Source organism: Protopterus annectens, chromosome 7.part0 (genome assembly GCF_019279795.1).
Source record: "Protopterus annectens isolate FY-2018-M chromosome 7.part0, PAN1.0, whole genome shotgun sequence".
NCBI classification, from domain to species: Eukaryota; Metazoa; Chordata; order Ceratodontiformes; family Protopteridae; genus Protopterus; species Protopterus annectens.
The window spans coordinates 1,528,152,735-1,528,175,855 of record NC_056739.1 but is presented as its reverse complement, the minus strand read 5'-3'; the positions used below and the strand labels follow the sequence as shown (position 1 = coordinate 1,528,175,855).

The window sequence follows — 23,121 nt, the reverse complement described above, 5'->3', positions numbered from 1 at the left end:
CCTCTCTCCTTGACCCTTCTAACTAGGTGCTAGAGTAAGGATCCTTGAACAGCTGGAAAGCATTCCACTTTGATTTCCTGATGCATTGAATTTTGAAAAACGTGTTTTTCCTTTTGGAAGTCACACATTGTACTGAAATATATCACCAGGGGCACTATTGCCTACTATCAAGGTGGTGAAGCCAATCGAAGTCTGAAGAACAATTTAGGGAACTTTGGAACAGAGGGGAGATTAAGCTCATCCACTTCTTTGTGATTTTGGGGTAGAGTTTTTGACTGTATTTATGTCTTTGAATTTTAAAAAGCTCTGGCACATTTATCATAGTTTTATTTTACAGATTTTTGTTAAATTACAGCAAGAGATTAGCAAAAAAGGTTATCTATTTGCATGTTTTTATTTTGCTATGGGACCTTGTGAATTACTGCAAGATTGTAGCATTGTTTATACATTATATTGCATTTCTATCTCCATCTTGACAAAAAGACTCTACTAAGAAAGTTTATAAGAGCAAGTAGAAAAGATTCACCCTTTGTGAGTTCAAAAATTAGGTTGATCCCTTTTCTGCTCCAATTTCTGCAGTACTTGAATCTCTGGCAATTCTTTTTAAAGAAGGGGCTATTTTTTTCTACAATTAAGTTGCAATTAGCATCCACCTCCAGTTTTCATACAATTTTCATACAAGAGACAAAAATTATTCCTTGGCTTCTTCCATATTATTCAAAGCATTTTTAAAAGACATCAGATCACCAATAAAGGATCCTTCATCCCCTCCCCCAGCAATCTGACCATTGTGCTACAAGGTCTAACTTTTGAACCTTCAGCAAAAATGTATCTAAAATCCCTGTCATGGAATGCAGTAGTAGCTATTACTTCTGCAAAGAGGATATCTGAACTCCAGGTTCTTTCTTCAAAGACTTCTTACATTATTTTCCTCAAAGACGGGGTTACCTTATGGACAAACCTTTCATTTTTACCTAAAGTAGTTCTGAAACTAACATTAACCAATCCATTCATTTACCAGTCTTTCCAAATTTTTCAAATAAAGGGGAATACATGCTAACTCCTTGATGTACACAGACAGTTAAGTTTTATCTTCACAGGACAAAACAAATCAGAAAATCAGATCATCTATTTGTTATATTTTCACCAAAAAAGAGTGGGTTTCCCAGCATCTGAAATCACTTTAGCCAAATTGAGCACTGATTGTATTTCTTGGTCTAGTCCCAACAAGACATTCCTTACCGAAACCTCCTAAGGCTCACTCAACCAGATCCATGGCTGCTTCATCTGCTTTTTGGTCAAGAACATCCATTGATGATATTTGCACAGTAGACACATGGTCCACTGCTCATACCTTTGTTACTCATTACAAACTGAATCTTATATCTAGAAATAAAGTTGCTTTTGGCTCGGTGGTACTCAGGAATATCCTTCCGTGAGGGCCACCCGAGGTCATCGTAGCTGGGAACTCTGTCCCATGTGTTGAGGAAGAATGAAAAGGGCAACATCAGATTTAAAAGTTATCTACTCACCATAACTAGTCATCTGTGTTGTCCATTTCATTCTTCCTCAACTCCCCCCCCTCGTCCAGCCCCCTTCCTTAAATCTTCTGGTGAAACCTGTCGGACTATCTTTGGAGCTTACAGTTCTGGGTTTCAGCCCTTTCTTTTCCTCCCCACTATTCCTGTCTGTGTTTACTTATAGGGCCGTTATGGCAACAAACTCAATCTGAGGTATTGGGGATGGATCAAGGTATTATGAGTAGAATGCAAAATACTGTTACAATGGCTTTTGGGTTAAAAAAATGTATGTAGATATATATATATATATATATATATATATATATACATATATATATATATATATATATATATATATATATATATATATACACACACACACACACACACACACACACACACTTGAAACCCATTTTTCCATACTAGAAGAATCCGCTCCTCTATAGCAGACCTCTCCCTAGAACCCTATAGCTAATATAACAAGAGGGCACAAATTTCCATTTTAGTGAAGTCTACGCCAGCCAGATTTCTTTAAAGGCATTTCAGTGGAACATCATGCAATTTCTAAACATGGCATCTGAAACATTGTTTGCTAATTATTTACAAATATATTCCTTCCACCTGGAAAGTGCACTCCCACTTTAAGAAAACTGCTTGCAAGCAGTTTTACTTGTATTTGACTCTCTGAATGTGATAAACTGATAAATTATTTTATTTTGTGCTTAGTTTATGTTCTTGCATACCACAGTTCCCATTTCATTCCCCTAAACAGAATTAGAAGTTGGAGTGGAGTCCCATGCCCCTCTTATGAAATGTAGTACTTCAAGTTGGCATAATGGTTAAGGTGTTTACCTTAGAGACACAAGGTACAGGGTGTGATTCTCATCTGGGAGTAATTGGCTAGGCATTAAAATGGCCCACAAGGGCAGTTAGCCTAGTATGAACCTATAAAATTTATCATACTGGAAGGTTTGTTAAAAAGCCATAGGGAACTTGGGGTATGCAGTAGTAAAGGTTTATCCTTCTTTTGTAGTATTGTTTACTATTTCATAAGCAACCCAGCCACTGGGTATGCACAAACCAATGTATTTCTTCATGCCGGTCCCAAGCCCAGATAAATGGTAAGGGTTGCATCAGGAAGGGCATCCAGTATAAAACTTTTCCCAAAAGATATATGCAGACAACAATACAGATTTCTGTACCAGATCAGTCGAGGCCCTGGTTAACAATGACTGCCACCAGTACTGTTAGCCAACAGGGTTCTGGCAGAAATTGGGCTACTGTTGGCTGAAGGAGAAGAAGAGGAGGAAGGCATGCCCAAAAGCAGGAAGAGAGGAGGAAGGTTAGAAGTGTGGTAGTGAGGGTAGGAACTTTGAATGTTGGCAGTATAACTGGTATAGGGAGAGAGCTAGCTGATATGGGGAGAAGGAAGGTTGATATATTGTGCGTGCAAGAGACCAGATGGAAGGGGAGTAAGGCCAGGTGTAGCGGAGGTGGGTTCAAATTGTTCTATCATGGTGTGGATGGGAGGAGAAGTAGGGTAGCAGTTATCCTGAAGGAACAGTATGCCAAGAGTGTTTTGGAGGTGAAGAGTGTCGGATAGAGTGATGTTTATGAAGCTGGAAATTAATGGTGTAATGATGAATGTTAGTGCATATGCTACCCAAGTCAGGTGTGCGATGGATGAGAAAGAAACATTTTGGAGTGAGTTGGATGAAGTGGTGGTGAGTGTACCCAAGGGTGAGAAGACTGGTGATTGAAGCGGATTTCAATGGCATGTTGGTGAGGGGAACAGAGGGGATGAGGAGGTGATGGGTAGGCATGGTGTTAAGGAAAGGGATGGAGAAGGTCAGATGGTAGTGGATTTGTGAAAAGAATGGACATGGCTGTGGTGAATATGTATTTTAAGAAGAGGGAGGAGCACAGGGTAATGTACAAGAGTGGAGGAAGATGCACACAAGTGGATTATATCCTATGCTGGAGGGCCAGTCTAAAGGGGATTGGAGACTGCAAAGTGGTGACAGAGGAAAGTGTAGTTAGGCAGCATAGAATGGTGGTCTTTAGGGTGAAGTTGGTAATCAAGAAGAGGAGTAGGAGTGCGAGAGCAGTGCAACGATCAAATGGTGGAAATTGAAAAAGGGTGATTGTGAGGTGAAGTTCAGAGAAGAGTTGTGACAGGCGCTGGGTGGCTGTGAAGTGTTACCGAATAGCTGGATAACTACAGCAGAGCTGCTAAGGGAGACAGCTAGAAAGATGCTTGGTGTGACATCTGGACAGAGGAAGACAGACAAGGAGACCTGGTGGTGAAATGAGGAAGTACAGGAAAGTATACATTGGAAGAGGTTGACAAAGAATTGGGATTGTCAAAGAGATGAAGAAAGTAGACAGGAGTATAAGGAGATGAGGCGCATGGCAAAGAGAGAGGTGGCAAAGGCTAAGGATAAGGCATGTGGATAGTTGTATGAAAGGTTAGACACTAAGGAGGGAGAAAAGGACCTGTACTGATTGAATAGACAGAGGGACTGAGCTGTTAGGGATGTGCAGCAGGTAAGGGTGATAAAGGATAGTGAGGGAAATGTATTCACAAGCAAGGAAAGTGTGTTGAGCATATGGAAAGAGTACTTTGAGGGGCTCATGAATGAAGAGAATGAGAGAGAGAGAGAGAGAGAGAGGGAGAGAAGGTTGGCTGATGTGGGGATAGTGAATCAGGAAGTGCAATGGATTAGCAAGGAGGAAGTAAGGACAGCTATGAAGAGGATGAAGAATAGAAAGGCTGTTGGTCCAGATGACATACCAGTGGAAGCATGGAGGTGCTTAGGAGAAATAGCAGTGTAGTTTTTAACCAGATTGTTTAATGAAATATTGGAATGTGTGAGGATGCCTGAGGAGTGGAGAAAGTGTTTTGGTACAGATTTTTAAGAATAAGGGTGATGTGCAGAGCTGTAGTAACTACATAGGGATAAAACTGACCACTCACAGCTTGTAGTTATGGGAAAGAGTAGTAGAGGCTAGGTTAAGAAGGGAGGTGATGATTAGTGATCAGCAGTATGGTTTCATGCTGGGAAAGAGCACTACAGATGCAACATTTGCTCTAAGACTGTTGATGGAGAAGTACAGACAAGGTCAGAAGGAGATGGATTGTGTCTTTGTGGACTTAGAGAAAGCATATGACAGGGTGCCCAGAGAAGAGTTGTGGCATTGTATGTGGAAGTCTGGAGTGGCAGAGAAGTATGTAAGAGTGGTACAGGATATGTATAAGGGTAGTGTGACAGTGGTGAGGTCTGCAGTGGGAATGACTGATGCATTTAAGGTGGAGGTGGGATTACATCAACGATCAGCTCTGAGCCCTTTCTTATTTGCAGTGGTGATGGACAGGTTGACAGACGAGATCAGACAGGGTGATTTTTTCAGATGATATTGTGATCTGTAGTGCGAGTAGGGACCAGGTTGAGGAGACCCTGGAGAGGTGGAGATATGCTCTAGAGAGGAGATGAATGAAGGTCAGGACTAAGGCAGAATATATGTGTGTGAATGAGAGGGAGAATAGAGGAATGGAGAGGATGTAGAGATTAGAGCTGGCGAAGGTGGATGAGTTTAAATACTTAGGATCAGCAGTTCAGAGTAATGGTGAGTGTGGAAGGGAGGCGAAGAAGAGAATACAGGTAGGGTGGAGTGGGTGGAGAAAAGTGTCAGGGGTGATTTGTGACAGATGGGTACCAGTCAGAGTGAAAGGGAAGGTCTACAGCAGGGTAGTAAGACCAGTTATGTTATATGGGTTGGAGACGGTAGCATTGACAAAAAGGCAGGAGTCAGAGCTGGATGTGGCAGAGTTAAAGATGTTAAGATTTGCACTGGGTGTAATGAGGATGGACAGGAATGAGTATATTTAGAGGGTCAGCTCAGGTTGGACAGTTTGGAGACAAAGCCAGAGAGGCTAGATTGCGTTGGTTTGGACATGTGCTGAGGAAAGATGCTGGGTATATTGGGAAAAGGATGCTAAGGATGGAGCTGCTAGGTATGAGAAAAAGAGGAAGGCCTAAGATAAGGTTTATGGATGTGGTAAGAGAGGGAAATGCAGGTGGTTGGTGTGACAGAGCAAGATGCAGAGGATAGGAAGAACTGGAAACAGGATGATCTGCTGTGGCGACCCCTAACGGGAACAGCTGAAAGAAAAAAATAAAGAAGTTTACTTATTTTATAAGCAAGGCTCTTTTTGCATTCTAAGTTCATATGAGCAGCAATAACTATATTATAATTTTCTCTGCATCCCAAGACTTTTCCATCTGCATGTTTAGGAAAGAACTTCTACAGATGATATTGCTTTCTAAGTGAAGAGTTGCAAGTCTAAAATACTCATTCTCTCCGTCTTTTTAAATTTCTTGCACAATGGCTCATGCTGAAATTTTTGCTTGAGAGAATGCAGCCTAATAGTTTGCATGTTTTTTTTTTTTCCGTGAGTTATCCAGTACAGGTTTATTTTTAATAGTTGTGCATCATGCCTCATGGAATAGTCACAAACAGATGAACCTCACCCAAGTGCCTTTTTGCCATTTTAAAATTAGTTCATTCTTTTGCAATATTTGCTAAAATGCTTTAAAACTAACATGTTCTTTAATTTTTATGTAACAGAGTCCATGACTTATGACTGAAGAGTCTATTTGACATATACTTTATCAACCATTTTCCTAGCACTTAAAGTTTTATCACTGCTGATGTCTCAGCTTAATGTTCATCGTGTTATACTGCTGCAGTCATCACACTTGGGTTATCCTGCCGTCAGGCGGTCCCGCAGTCGGCCGAATCCCAAAGTCTTGGTCCGGCGTCGGTTGTCGTCGCTTCTTCCCTGACGTCAGTGCGACAGGGGGATAAAAGAGGCAGCCGACGCCATTTTCTTCAGTCTTTCTTGCCGCGCGGTGCCCGAAGCAGAAGCAGTTCGCAAATGCTGATCGGCTAGCTCCTGAGATTTTCTAATCGAATTTCAGCCCGAAGTCTTCTCTAAAGCTAAGTACCCCGTTGGGGAAACTTTTCTTGCCTCAGACCAATGTCAGACAAAGTTAATAATTGCATTTCATTGCATTTCTTGTGGGAAGCAAATACCTCATAAGGATTTTCATTCTTATTGTATTCCTTGCCTAGGCCCAGACCACGACGTCTCTGGTTGTCAGTTTTGTGCTAGGTTCAACAAGCGTACAATCAAGCGTCGGGCAGATTTCGCCCGACATTATTTTGGCAGAAAATTTAATTATAGCATGTTGTCGGAGCAACCGACATCAGCAATGATTAAAAAACGCAAGGATAAGGACAGGCAACCAAGGCCGAGACCAGATACCGAGGCCTCAGCAAGGCCTGCCGTTGGTTCTCCGGTTTTCAGCGAGGCGCCTATGCAGCCCCTGACTACCGCAGATTTAGAAATTCAGATGGCCTCCCAGACCGAATCAGCTGGGCCTCAGGAGCCGGTTCCAGCTCACCCCTCGGACGCCAACCCTGACGGTGATCCGGAGATTTTGGACAGGCCTTCGGTTTCTGAAGGTGTCTTCAAACCAACAACTATCTCTATTAAGTCTTACGCTAAACTTAAAGCCCCCTTAAAAGTTAGGAAACCGGATCCACAATCCCCCCCACAAGCCCCTATGCCTAAAAACAGATGCTTAAGATGGCTGAGGATTTAATTACCCTTATCAGGGGTTCACAACCCCCTCCTGACAAAAGGCCTAGACTGGAGGAAGATTATCCTTCCTCTGACCAAGCATCCATTTCCTCAGCTAACTCTGAGGACCAGGATTACTCCTTCCCTCCTTATGAAGACTCAGATGCTGAAGAGTCCATTCCCTCTGTCTCCCCCCCTGAAGACTACTCTTTTGGGGAAACTTTGCACACCATGAGGGAACACTTCCACTGGGAAGGCCAAGATTACTCTGACTCTAAGAAAAGACTCTGTGAGTTTCTTCTTCTCCCACAGCATAGACCCCTTGCAATTCCTCCAGTTTTAGACATTTTGGATGATGTTTACACCGAATCTAGTCTAAACCCAGATTCCTTACCTCCTGCACCAGCTAAACCAGACAGATACTACAGAGTTCCTGATTCTCATAAGTTTCTATATAAAAGCCCTGTTGCAGACCCCAAATCCATTTCCCAGGGTCCCAAAGGGGTTAAGGCCTCTACTGCTAAGAATCCACTACCTTCTGAAAGAGATTCCAGAGCATTAGAAAGATGGGGGAAGAAAGTGTATACGTCTGCCACTTTGGCCATGAGGGCCTTAAACTGCCAATTCCACATGCTAAAATACCAGCAGTACTTGATTACACAGTTAAAGCAGAAAATGATCCCTCAGACAGATCAACCTGATTTCAAAGAAATGCAGAATTTGCTGCATGCAGCAGAACAGGTGGGAAACCATACCTTACAGTGTGGTTTTGATTCATTGGAAGCCTCATGTAGAGCAGCTGTCACAGGATCTGTAATACGTAGACATGCTTGGCTAAAAGAGCAAGCCTTACCAGAACATGTCAAAGCAAAGTTATTGGATGCTCCATTGCAGAAAGATGTGTTATTTGGTGTCAAATCAGAGGAAGTTTTAAAGAAAATGAAAGAAAAGGCAAAATCTATGCAGACAGTTAAAGATTTTTTACAGGTACAACCTCCTCGTTTCAGCAGAAACTGGCCATCAAAAAACTGGTCCTTTCCTGCATCAGACAGACCCCAAAGGGGTAGGTACAGACGCCCAAGGGGCAGAGGCCAGCCACAAGGTTCTTTCAGGCCTAGATAATGGCATACAACAACTCAAAGAGGTGGAGACGAAAGATCTCAACCCTTCAGGAAACAAACACAATGACTTCCCTTTTCGCCTGCCAAGCAAAATTGCCCTGGCAGCACCTTTGGGAGGAAAACTGTCTCTATTTCCACAAAATTGGCACATCATAACAAAGGACAAATGGGTTCTGGATATTATTACCCAAGGCTACAGATTTCATTTTCACACTTTACCACGGATGAGAGGCATGCCAAATCTGCCTCCAAACCAATGGGCAGAGGCACAAACGCAAATTTCAGCTCTCATGGATATGAAAGCAATTCAAAAGGTACCTACAAAGGAGCAAGGTCAAGGTTTTTACTCAAGACTATTTCTAGTACCAAGAAAGGACAAAGCCTGGAGACCCATTTTAGACCTCTCAATTCTAAACACTTACTTGGAGGTATCCAAATTCAAAATGCTCACACTACAGCAGCTTCTTCCCATGCTGGGCAAGGAGTCTTGGCTGGTAACGTTGGACCTCAAAGAGGCATACCTGCATGTCCCTATCAGACAAGATTGCAGAAGATATCTCAGATTTTTGGCAGGTACAACACATTATCAATTCTTTGCATTGCCCTTTGGCTTATCTACTGCACCCAGAGTATTTACGAAATGCCTGGCATCAGTAATTGCATACTGCAGACAACGAGGAATACAAATTTATCCATATCTGGATGACTGCCTGATCCAAGCGGACAGCAAGGCCATTCTATTACAGCATCTGGCATAATATTCCTGGGTGCCAGCTTAAATACAACGGCCCAGATGGCTTATCTCACGCCAGACAAACAAAAACAACTGACTCAATACTTCAAAAAGATGGCAACTTTTACCCAGCTCACTGCAAGGAAAATCCTGCAGGCATTGGGGTTCATGGCATCCTGCATTCAACTAATTCCACAGCAAAGCTGCATATAGACTCAACACAGGCACAGCCTCGAAACAAGTATACCTCTCATTCCCTGCCTTCAAAAAGAGTTCCTATGGTGGGCTCAAGCATATCAAATAAACAAGGGTCTTCCTTTTGTCTTACCTCCAGCAAACCAAACTATGACAACAGATTCTTCAGACTACGCCTGGGGAGCACACATGGCAGGACAGTGCATATAGGGCAAATGGTCCGCCAAACAAATGCATCTACACATCAACCAAAAGGAGATGCTAGCTGTGCAAAATGCACTGACAGCCTTCAAGGACCTCTTGCATCCAGGACAACTACTAATAAGGACAGACAACACCACAGTTATGTGGTACATAAACAAACAGGGAGGAACACACTCCTACCCTTTATGCAGACAGGCAATGACCTTATGGAACACAGCATTGACTTTCCAAGTACAACTGCAAGCACAATTCCTGCCAGGAAAGGAAAACATATTGGCAGACGAATTAAGCAGAAATTTGGCAGATCCACACGAGTGGAGACTACACCCACAAGTATTTTCAATGATAACTCAAAGGTGGGAATGCCCAGACATGGCAATCCTCCCCCAACAATTGCCAACTACAGAAATTTTGCACAAGGACTTATCATCCCCCAGCCTGGAAAGTGGACGCCCTATCATTCAGTTGGACAGCATTGACAGTCTATGCCTTCCCACCACTACCTCTCTTGACCAAGGTATTACTGAAAGTCAGATCAGAGAGACCTCAAATGATCCTCATTGCTCTGGACTGGCCACATCAGCACTGGTACCCATTACTAAGGACCTTGACTCACAGCCCTCCATGGATCTTACCTCAATTCCCACTTCTGTTGACTCGGCAAAACTCTCAGATCCTTCACAGTCAGCTCAGGACTTTAAATTTAGCTGCATGGAGAATACCTTGAATTATCAATCAACACTTCTCTCAAAGGACGCCCTGAATGTCATTTTGGAGGCCAGGAGGCCCAGCACCAGAAAAACTTACTCAGACAAATGGAAAAGATTCTGTGCATGGAACCAGGCTAAAGGACAAAATCCTTGGATACCAAACATTCCTCAAATACTGCAATACTTAACTGAGATGCTACACAAAGGCCTTTCTTTCTCATCTATTAAGATCCATGCTTCAGCCATTTCAGCTCAGTATAATACTGATCCTCCCATATTCTCACACCCTTTACTAAGGCAGTTTTTCAGAGGGGCTAAGAATATAAGACCCCCCAGAAAACCCCCAACGCCAGCTTGGGACCTCAACTTCGTTTTGGAAAAATTAACACTGCCTCCTTTCGAACCAGCTTCCTCAGCAGAACTACAATACTTGTCATGGAAAACAGCTCTGTTGCTGGCTATCATCTCAGCATGCAGGGTCTCAGAACTACAGGTACTTATGGCATTGGAACCTTTCATAATTTTCCATCAGGACAGAGTATCTTTACGAACTAACCCTACCTTTATGCCAAAGGTAGTATCCAGTGTGGCTTTGAATCAGACCATTCATTTACCCACCTTTTATTCAAACCCCCAGAATAAAGGAGAAAGACTCCTTCACTCTTTGGACATTCACAGACAGCTACGTTACTATTTGGATAAGACAAAGACCTTCAGAAAAACTGACCAACTCTTTGTATCCTATGCTGCAGGTTCACAAGGAAAGGCTATTTCCAAACAGACCATCTCCAAATGGATAGCACATTGTATCCGCTTTTGCTACTCGCACCATGGGAAAGCAGTGCCTGTTAATATTAGGTCCCATTCTACCAGGGCTACAGCAACCTCAGCAGCCTTTCTCAGGGGGGTTTCAACCAAGGACATTCTGGAGGCAGCTACTTGGAGTTCAGTGCACACCTTTACCAAGCACTACCACCTTCCATTATACTCAAAAACCAGAGCTGGTTTTGCCACTGCAATTCTGCAGGGCATCCTAGCTTCACCTAACCCAGTTTAGTACCAGCCACCCATCCATAGCTTTGGGATTCAACCCAAGTGTGATGACTGCAGCAGTATAACACGATGAACATAGTACAGTTTTGTACCTACCATAAATGTAGATGTTCGAGTGTATATACTGCTGCAGTCCAGGTTACCCTCCCACCATCCCCTCTACATACCAGGGTGTTAGTTATAAATCCATGTACATCAATCTATTGGATGTATGCCTATATGGTGTATTTGCTAACAGCTAATACTATTGTTTATCTACTAAGGTATTTTTGCATAGTTATTTGTATTGCCTTCCTAGTTGGGGGCACCTGACATCTGGGGCAAGAAAAACTGAAGAAAATGGCGTTGGATGCCTCTTATATACCCCTGGCGCACTGACGTCAGGGAAGAAGTGACGACAACTGACGCCGGACCAAGACTTTGGGATTCGGCCGACTGCGGGACCGCCTCACGGCAGGATAACCCAAGTGTGATGACTGCAGCAGTATATACACTCGAACATCTACATTTATGGTAGGTACAAAACTGTACTTTTCTCCTTGCCCTCATTCTTGGAATATAGTGATTGTCTCTCTCCACAAATGATTATTGGCCAGTTCTGCCTCCTACTTGGCTCAGTTGTTATTTAGACAGTTTGGAAGTTTGACTACTGTTTCTCATTTTTTGTCACCATTCACATCTTTTCAGTATATGATTTTTTTGTTTTATAGCTTTTTATGTATCTTGTGCATTTTCTGTTGTCTGTTTTTAGCTTCCCAGTCCCATCTGCTTCATTTTTCTGGTATACATTTTTTTAACTCCGATACTGCTTACAACTCTTAAAACCAATCCAGTAAATATGCAGCATTCAGTCTTTGAAGCCTTAGGGTAGGAGCATTAGAACATCTAGTGGAGTAGCTTTGGTCTTTTCCAAATTATAGTGCTGGAAAACGTTTTTATTGTTTATTTTTAGTGTCATCACATTGTATGGGGGATTTTTTTTCCTAAAGCTGTTTCTCCTTTAAACAGTTTACATCTGGCCTATCAAAGGATCTGAATCCTATAAAATTTGTATAGTGATGAAAAACCCAGTTGTGCATGGTATGGCTACTGGCTGTCATCAAGATATTAAAATGCTTCTAAACTGTACATTGCTCAGTTACCATAAAAGCCGTATTCAAGAATAAAAATACTTCACTAGCATTGCTTATGAAACAGAGGTATCTGAAAGAAAGCAATATGTTACTGAGTCTGTAATAAATTACTTAAGCTTGGTTTAATTTATGTAATATATCTGAGGACTGAGACAGCAATTTCAGTAATATACCGTTTCTCGTGTGGTAAGCTGGATCTCTGACCACCTGAATTCATAACAGCATGAAAACTTTGCACGCCCTTATAATTTATTAAACACAACTTTCCGTGCTAATTGCATACTCACTTTACCACCTATTTTACAGAGGTCTGTCTTTGTATTTTAATGGTCACAGCACATCTGAAATTATTTGATTCTGTTTTCTCTCTTCTTTTCAGGTATTTTACCGATTGTTAAATCATCAAGTTTAACACAGAGTGTAAAGGGAATAATTACAGCTGGTAAGTTTTTATTAATTTCATTTATTTTATTTATATAATTGGTTTTGTTAACCAGGTAGGTAGACTGGTCCTGGGACCCTTTTCAGTCGCAGTGAGGGTCAGAAGCCATGCAGACAATTTCATCAGTAGTTCTTCTTAGTTTACAGTCAGTAAACAAGAATGAAATGTGTTTACAGTCAGTAAACAAGAATGAAATATTTTGCAGTTCGAGGCAAATCGGTGTACTCTGGATGAAGGTTTTTGTAGTGCAAGGCAGTTTTACAATTGAGGTCTTCACAGTTATACAGTATAGTTTTACAAATTAATTAAGCTTTACAAAGCAGTTCATGAAATGCATACAGTACTTTAATCTGCAATTTCATATCAGATCTTTGACAAATTGTGGTTATAAACATGTAATGGCTATATGTATATTCACAAACATACTTGGTATTAAAAGCTATGTATATATTTATGTATTAACATCAACGTGCTTGAACGATCATCAGAATGAAGGTTTAAAAGCACTTAGATGGGGACTGTAGTATGTGCTGCCGTCGGATTTAAAAATCATTAACAGCTAACCTCTTGCCAGCTACACTTGTAAGCTTCTTTTAGGGAATTTTTTTTGTATTGGTGTAGTTCCTTTGATTCCCAAGTATATTGGACAGTATGTTCAAGTTTGTTAGGACAAGTTTGTGAAAGCTCTTTTCTCCACTGGCTTTTTTGAACTTTTGCCTGAATAAAATAATTGTAGTATTTAGTTAAGCCCTTAATTTGCAAAGATGTTTTTTTATGTGTAATTTATTTTTAAAGGTGGGGTAGTTTAATTAGTCCCATGCTGTAAAATCAACGAACCGATGATTGCAAGTCTCGCTAAAATTAAGTCTGTGACTTTAAGATATAGTACGAGTTCTGAGTTTAAACCAGCAAATTGTTGTGAATCCCTTTGCAAAGGTTCATAGGTTAGTACTAAGCTAACTGCCCTTGTGAGCCATTTTAAGCCTAGCCAATTATCCCTTGTGAGACTCAAACCCCGCACCTTGTGTTTTTAAGGCAAACACCTTAACCATTAGGCCACCCTCCCAACCCAAGGTCATCAAGTGTTGCTTGAAAAAATCTGAAGCGAAGAATACATTTCTAAGAATACTGATTATTTTGCAATGTTAAGTAACTACTACCTGTTATCAGAAAAGCACAATGCTATTGTGCAGATTTCCACAACCCTTTTGTGCAAAAAGCAGAGCTTTCATGTTCATACAGGGTTTCCTTCAGAATAAGATGTTTGCGTCATTCCAGAAGTTAATTAGCTCTTTGTGGTTCTATTTGTGGAGCAGAAATTAAAAAGCTGGTAAAATGGCAGTGACAGAATGTTATGGCAGTGATTTTCTTGAGAGTTTGGACAATATGTGGTGTGCATGCTTCATGGCAATAGTTTTTATGTCATGTATGTGATGCAAATCTGCTTTCCCTATCCATTGTTTGTACAGTAACATTTAGATACTAGCACATACTCACAATTTGTCTCAGAATTTGCTTGTGTACTGTTTTCTGATGTTTCTTTTTCTGTAATGACAAACTTGTACAGTAAATAACTGAAAGTAAGTAAGCCGCAACGTTTTGTTTTAAAGTAGTACATCCTCAGTCGCATTTGCCAAATTGTAGATGTCTATATGTGGTTCATTAAGCACATTATGTTGCTACAGTACATTGTCCTGTTGAACCATGTATCCTTAAAAGTCATTGTGATCAACACTTAACACATGATTACAGTATCAGAGTTTCCCTGAGCTGAGAATCTGCAATAGTCTTGCTATTTGTTTTCTTAGGAGGGCGCAAGGTCCGACTGAGTCTGCTGATGTATAACTTACTGATTAAAAGAATGAATCCAAACAGTGAATGTGATAAATTCATAAACTCAAGACAAAGTCACTTGTGATACCAAAAGTGACGAGGGACATATTACAGTCAGAATCAAATGTAATGTTAAATTGATATATACAGAGTAAAAATACTTTGCTACAGTTAAAAGGGCTCACAGAAGAGTTTTTGTGTAGAGCGGCTTTTGAAATGAAAAGGTTGAAAATAAGTAAAAATAGAATGAAAATGAGGCAAGGAAGCAGGAAGAACATGATGTATGCAAAACTTTATGCAGCAGGTTTTGCTATAACCATGATAAAATTAATGCCTTTGAATTAAGCAGGTATTTAGATAACACAGAAAAATTATAGTAATTTTGCTAACTTCTGCAAAATATTTTTTTTTTATTTGTTTGAAGAGTGTCTTGGAATGAAGTTATGAAAATTAATTCTTTTAGTCATGATTTATGCCAAGAATGTGTAAAGAGTATAAGTAGTGTGCAGGATAAAAGTAAAGAAAAGCCATTACCAGATGGTGAGTCAGAGATCTGTGAAGAAACTTAAAATATGAAAGGTGGTGTTTAGATCTGACAATGATGCAGAGTGTACTATAATGTCTAATCAGATGTTCAGAACACTGGGTCTGAAACAGAGCAATTTAAATCAGTTGTATAAGTTGCTTATTTATTATGGTCATCATATAAAACTAATGGGTCAGAAAGCAATTACATGTGTATGTAAGCACAACAGTGACAAGATCCAGTTCCAAACCCTTGATAAGTGACTGCATCTCTGATTTCAGGTCATTTGAGTTGTCAGCAGCTTGACATGTTGAAAATAATTCACAGTATGTATGCATAATTAGAGCCTAGATCAGAAAATGTTTAACCTTACAGTCTGCTTAAAGCATGATAAAATGTATTTACTAATATTGGCAGCTTACTGGGAGCTTATCATATTCCAATGTATCCTGCAGTGAATATTAGTAGTACAATGCTGTAAGGAAAGTTCTGGTAGCTTTATGGTAGAATCAAGAATATATTAAACTGCGTGGAGAAAGTGGGGTGTGATTAATTAACAGATTGAGTAGACTGAATGAGACAACAGCATGGTAGTAGCTGTTGCAAAGCAAAGCCAGGAAAATTCTTATTTGTATTGTTATAGGAAGTTTTCTTTTTTCAATACACATTTTGGAACAAACCACCACTGAAATGAAGAGTCAAGGCTTGATGGTCATTTTACTCAGATCAGCATGGAGAATACTAGAACTCAAAGAGAGGAATTCTGCTAAGTTAAAAAAATAAATAAATAACACTTTTTATAAAACAGTAATAGAAAGACTAGATGTTCTTCATATGGATCACTGCTGCAGTAGCCCAAGCTATATGCATTGTAGCCTGTATAGGAGATAGCAGCCGGCCAGTTTCCATAGTTTTCCGGGCACCTTCCATGTGCCCAAAACATTAGCCAGCTTGAGATGAGCTGAATAAAAATCAGGTTTAGGCAAGAGCACTCCTCAGTGAGCTTTTGAGCATTGATGGCTTAACTATGTTCCATTGCAGGGCAGGTAAGTTCCCTTTGTGGGAAAAAGCTCCCACTTTACTTTTTATGATAGCAAATATACTTTTTCTGCAAAACTTGTTTAGTTAAACTAGGAGAAAGTGTTTTTAATGGCTGTCATGCATAGCTGTCAACCTCTTAGCCCAAAAAATCTGGACAAAGCCAAAAGAAGCCAAAAGTAATGGGGGGGGGGGGCACATTTTATATATTGCTCTTATAAACATAGAAAGTTGATAGAATAAAAGGTCTTGTGTTACCTTGCATTTTCTGAAGGGAATGAAGTCTGAGACTCAAATGATCGTCATTATTTAGTGAATTCAGTCCTCACTGATATGCCACAAAAATCCAGAAAATCACAAATTTTATGAGGAAGAAACCAAAAATATTAGGCAAAAATCTGTACAGTTGAGAGTGTGATTTTAGCATACTTTTAAATGGCAGCATTTGTCAGCATTTGTTTTTTTTATCAATCAACTAGACCTAAGATTCCCATCTGTAAAAAAAAAAAAAAAAAAAAAAAATTGAAAGGGGGATGTGGCTGGATTACTTTTTTACTCTGTGGTAAACGTGCTCTTTTACTTTTGAGGGCAAAGGTAAGTGCTGAAAGTATTTTACTGTGTTTTAACTGGGAAAAGTTATTCATATTTCTTTACCACTTATCTCTTCTATTTTTAAACCATGGAGCAGTCATGTGGTTCCTCAGTTCTACTTTCATGCAGCCACAAAAAGGAAAAGATTGTTAAGCAGCCTTTGGTACCACAGCAGGTTGAGAAAATACCTCAGGTGCAGGTGATTGGCTCTGCTGTGGCCAAAATTGGTTCTTCGGACCACTCATCTTTTTCATTGGGTCCCATTGGTGTATTCCCAACAACCATCAGTAAACCGAGAGTTGGACATGTACTCTGCGCCTGTTGTAGGCTGTTAGAGTACCCTTGGCAGACAAGGGAGAGTCACTCTTGTCAGTTCTAGAAGAAGGGACAGGGAATGCCACACTTCTATGCCAGAAAGCTGTGTCTGTCTCTAGGGAGGTTTTCACTGGCAAAAGAGGGTCTGTTTCTTCAGATATTCCTGTTGAAAAGAAAAGAAAAAAGCTTAAGCGTGTCTTTTCTTGCCTCAGCTACCTTGGGCATGAGTAATTTTTTCCAGCCATTTGCCCCAGGAAAATAGATTGACTATTGCTTCAGTCTTTTAAGTATTTTACACTCATCCCAGATCTGACCCAGCAGCTAATGTATTAGTGAATCCAACTGCTGGTAATAATATGGTTCATACTAATCATTCTCCTTCTGACACGGATGGGAAGTCTTTTGATAAATTTGGGAAGAAATGTAATCTTCTACATTAGTTTTTAAAATTCTGAAATGTTAAGCTTATATGTTGAAGTTTATACCTGCTTCTTGCCAAAATATTCATGTTATTTTTCCATCTATTCTCATGAGAAGAAATTTGTGCAGTTTGGTGTTTTCCGTGTCTCAAGTGACTGCCCACTGTTTAAAATGTGTTTATGATTCAGTTGATTTTGTTTCCAGGGCTGCTGCCATTAAACTGTTACTGGTGGCTTGTTTGGCTGCATTTTCTGAATCTCCTAGAGGATGTCAAAAATGAGATTTTGAATTCTTCCTTGAATAGAGAACCATTTTTAGACCCTCTGCTGCAATGTGCATTAAAAGTGTGATGAGAGGAAAGCTGAATCGAGATCGCTCAGATTTTTTCAGCCTTCTTTCTCAAAGTTTGGGAAGAGATTCAATACTCCCTCTATAACTTTATTTAAAAAGCAAACACATTTAAAAGGTATTTTAATTTTATTATATTATTGTTTTATACTATAATTTTATTATATTATTTTATTATATTGTTATTAATGATTAATTTAATTTATTTTATTTTTTATTTTATGCTTTATATAAAAAATATTTAAAAACAGTCCCAGCAAGCTGATGAAAAGCAAACTTTAAAAAGCAATGGCAGGGAGGTTCCAAAATCAAAGTGGGAAACCCTAGAGCAAAGGACAGTCAAATAAGCCTTGGACGACTGTGTGAAGGGTTTCCATCCCCCCTAATACACACACACACACACACACACACACACACACACACACACACACACACACACACACACACACACACACACACACGCAGTCCTTTGATCTATCCAGAAAGAATGAATCTCAGTTTCTGTCATTGGCAATAAATTGTTTCAGACAGATGTGTTCTGGGAGAAATCCTCCAAGGTTATAGATGACAGTGTAAGCCTCTCCTTCCTTTTTGTGGGTTTCTTCCTCATCTGCCATACCAGACTCTGTTTTTCCCTCATGTCATTCAGCATGTGCTTGCTCAGGGAGTAATAGAAACTGTCCTCCTTCCTCAGACAGGGGTATGGTTTTATTTCAGAATGCTGCTAGTGCGAAACAAAAAGGATGTTGGAGATCAATTCTAGATTGTTCTTTTCTGAATCAATTTGTGATAATTCCCAGTTCAAAATGCTGTTTTTGTCACAGCTTATCCCTTATTCCCCATTTGAGTTTTCTAGGGACCTTAGGTTTAAAAGATACATATCATCACAGTAACATTCTTATATATCCAGATTTCAGATTTTTCTTAATGTTTTCTTTGGATCACATCATTGTATACTGCATTACCCTTTGGTCTATCTGCAGCTCCAGGAGTGTTCAAAATGTGGTTCATGTGATATCTTACTGCATACTGCAAGGTATTCACAGTTTTCCTTACCTATGTATGCAGAGTCTTTTTCAATATGTCAGGAATCTCACAGTTGGGTAAGTGATCTGCTGCACTAGCTGAGATTCCAAGAGGACTTGGAGAAGTTAGCAGATACTAATGGAGGCAAGAAAGCCTGCAACTAGGAAATCGTATATTAGCAGACGGAACAATTGTAATAGTTGGAACCAGTAACATAACCAGCACTCATTCAGGGCTAGTGTTTCCCTGGTTTTGCAATATTTGTGAGTTACTATCATATGGCCTTTCTTGATCCCCTGCCAATGTTAATTTGTTGGCCGTTTCAGCATGCCTGCCCATGGATGCTTCTTCTTCAATGCATTCTCATGTCAAAATGTTTTTGAAAGGGGTTTTGCATAAGTAGCCTCCAGCAAAACTGGTAGTCCCTCCTTGGGATCTTAATTTTGTGTTTGAGAAGATAATGCTTGCTCTATTTGCACCAGCTAATCAAGCTGACCTCAGATTTTCAACATGGAAAACTGTTTTACTGATTGATCTGACCTCTGAAAGGAGAGTTTCTGAGTTGCAGGCTCTTACGGTGAGTCAAACCTATCTCATTTTTCACAGGGACTGAGTTTATTTGAGAACTAGTTGTTCTTTTATGCTTAAAGTGGTATCAGAGTTTACTTAAGACCAAACTATCCATCTCCTTGTTTTCTTTCCTGAACTTAGAAATTAGGGAAGAAGGATACTCTCTCCATATCTTGGATGTCCACAGACAGCTCTGGTACTAACTTGACAGAACAAAATCTTTCAGATCTTCATTTCAGTTCATTTCTTTTGAAAATAATAAAAAGGGACAACCTGTGTCAAAACAGACTATTTCCGAATGATTGTATTAGGCTATTAACTTTTGTTATAATCACCACAATACAGTGCAGTGGTAGCATTGTTGCCTGACAGCTACAGGTTCTTTGGTTTGATTCTTGGCTGAGGTGCCTTCTGTGTGGAGTCTGCATGTCCCTCCTGTGTTTGTGTGGGATTCCTCTGGTGTCCTCCCATCTTACAAAGACATGTGTCTGGAGTGTTTCTCCCTGGACCTCTGCTGAAAATTGACTTTTAAGGGGTGGGAGGTTGGCATAATGGTCAAGGTATTTACCGTACAGGCACAAGTTGCAGGGTTTGATTCTTGCATGGGGTAATTGGCTAGGCTTAAAGTGGCCCACAAGGGCAATTGGCCTAGCACCAATCTATGAACCTATGAACAGCAGAATCAAGACCCACTCTACCAGGGCTTTGGCTTCATCTACGTTTTTTTTTAAGGGTTTGGATTCTAGAAGTATTGTGGAAGCAACAACTTGGTCCTCTATACGTACCTTTATAAAGCACTACAAGCTTGATTCCTTCTCTGGGACTAGATCAGGCTTTGCTAGAACCATTCTCCAGGAGCTCCTGGACCCTTTTCCTTCCACCTCCCCAAATTTGTAAGCTAGGGTAATCTACCCATATAGCTAAGGCTACTGCAGAACTGATCATGTTAGTGAACATAGTACAGATGTGTAAGTAAACTTACCATAACATTAGATGTTCAAGTGATCACTGCTACAGTAGCTGCACCCTCCATCCACCCCACCCTTATTTTTTATTATGCCAAGTTGTTTATTTATGCATATACTTTAAATCCTAACTATGTCCTCTCAGGGTTCAGCCTCCTTCTATTACTTAGCATGTAAGTTCTGAAGGGCTTGGTGCTCAAACCCGTATTTCTTAAGCAGCTTAGCTCGACTTGCTGACAATTTGGGTGTGTGGAAGTTACCCTGAACCCTTGGAAGCTGGCCGGCCATTATATCCTTGGCAGGATATAACCTATATAGCTAAGACTGCTGCAGCTGTGATCATTTGAACATTTACTGTTAGAAATGTTAATTACATGACTGTACTTTACCAGTAAAACAGTAGACCGGCTCAGTAAAATGTGAAAACAATCAAAAAGTACAGTACATATGAAAAGGACTACCTTCACTGAACATGATTGCTCATACCATTCTGTCTCTGCAACTTCTTATGTGTAGAGAAAGATTTCAGATTAAAAAGTAAATTCCTGAATAGTAATATCATCATCTTACTGCTGTATTTTTTTTAGTTCATCTGGGAACCACATCTTTTCAGGCTTTCAAGATAGCATTCATTTTAACTAATGAACAGTGGGCAAGTTGGGTGGACTGAAACTTAAACCTGTAGTTATAGTAGAGTTTCTGTTTTCTCTCATTGGAGAACAAATGTAGTTTTCAGCTTCAGAAAAGTATACCAGAATGCAGAATCAGGTACCTCAGAAAAGTGCAGCGTAAGCTATTTTGAGCTTAAGATATACATTTAGGTATGGTACTTTGCAAATAAAATCACTGTGCTGTTAACTAGCTGCAGCTGTAGTCCAGGGTACACAGTTTGATTCCTTCTCTCTCAGTTTGTGTACTGTGCAAGTCTGAGCAAGTCATTTAATCAGACAGCGCATCCAGTTTTCCCTTGAAAATGGACACTTAAGTGTAGTGGGTTTACCCAATTAGCAAAACTTAAAAAATAAATAAAAACAAGTCTGGGCATTAGCACAGAGGATTAAGGCTACGAGCTGCTTATGGGCAACTTCCTATAGTCCAGGATTTGATTCCCCCAGCCCCCATTTGCTTACTGTTTGACTCTGAGTAAGTCACTTAACCAACAGTGCTCTGGGGAAATTGGGCTAGGCTTCTCAATGGTTTCCTGGACTGTATGTATAGTAGGTGCCTGTAAATCAGGTCCGTATTATTCAACTAGTTGGATTTAGACTGACAAGACATAGGCATATCTGGTATCTGCAACTTTCTCCAGTTTAACTCCTCATTTACCCATAATACTGTGCATGTTAACTTTCTCTCCAGCTCTCTATAGTGACACTTGAAAGTGGTCACATAAACAAAGTGAAAAGAATATCTTAATATTTAACTGATATTTGCTGTGAAATTTAATATAGAGTCAGCAGTGGTTCCTAAATCACTGTATGTTTTCATTTTATTTAATATGGAGTTAGTCATAACCTAGGGATAGACCGTCTCTAAAAGTATACAAGTGACCTTTCTTTCATATTGAATTTAAAATTGTATTAAGGGCCACCCATAAAGGACTCATAAATGTAACACAAGCAGAAAGCTATAATTCCAAGTTGAAAGGGTTAATGATGAAACCGGGGGAAATTTTAAGAAATAAGGAGAAAGTGGGATTTAGGATGTAGATCCTTAAGGAGAATAACAGCTATGCAGAATATTTTATACATAACATATCAGAAAGTATTCTATGAACTAAGCTAACATGAGAATTGAGAACTGAAATTTTGCAGAGAGGGATGATTGCAATTATGGGTACAGAGAATAGGCAAGAGAGGCTGGAATTTATTGGAGAAAACTGGCAAAAGAACCAAGGTATGGGAAGCAAATAACTAGAGAAGGAAAGGGAATGGGAAGATGCCAAGAAGATACCTGGACTGCAGGCTAGAGATTGCCTTCCCCATCAGGGATTGATCAAGAGTATAGATAAAGAAAAAGGGATAGGGGAATCCTAAGTGAAAGATTTGCTGTGGTAAAGTTTTTAGTTGAATCTAGAACAGATGCTGCTGTTAAAAAGGGATAACTAGTAGAGCATATGAAATATTGTACAGTAACTATGAGTCAATCAGTGAATGTTTGAAAAGATTAGGAGGAGAGATTGGATAAGCAATTCACAAGGAAACAATGGAAGGACATATGTATGGTTTTCAAATATGCAACAAAGTCTTGGAAGATTTAGGATCTTTCCTTGGAAGTGTTTGCATAAGTATTTATATACCCCAAGCAGACTCCAAATAATTTTTCCTCCGGTAGCTGACAAATTTTGGAGGTATGATGGAGAAGAAAGAGGTAACTGGAAACATATTTTGGGAGTGTAATGAGCAGGCAGACTTCAAAACTTCCTTACAGAGTACTCTGTCAGAAATATTGGATGAGCAAATAAATGGGTGTAACTAAGGAAATTATTTTTTTGAGCTTGGATACAAGGTCTGAATTGCCTAGACATAGTAAGGCATTGCCAAGTTTAATTCTGGTGGCTGCCAAAAAAGCAATTACTAGAAAATAGAAATCAAACTCTAAACCAACTATACTTGAAGTAGTGAATATTGTAACAGAGATAAAAGAAAAGGAAGTGGGTTCTTTAGAAAAGGGTAGGAGTAAGCTACATTTAAAAATGGGAGTTGTAGGAACAGTACATGCAGAACAATGT

At 39.9% G+C, this 23,121-nt stretch overlaps 1 protein-coding gene across 2 annotated transcripts in view; it reads left to right on the top strand.

Moving 5' to 3' along the window:
• The window catches only part of TAMM41 (TAM41 mitochondrial translocator assembly and maintenance homolog), an 837,657-nt gene that overhangs the window by 606,077 nt on the left and 208,459 nt on the right, over window positions 1-23,121 (top strand). For both annotated transcript variants that reach the window (XM_044078066.1, XM_044078067.1), the window contains exon 7: window positions 12,696-12,758. In XM_044078066.1, coding sequence (XP_043934001.1) covers window positions 12,696-12,758 — 63 coding nt within the window. The remainder of the gene's footprint in view (window positions 1-12,695; window positions 12,759-23,121) is intronic.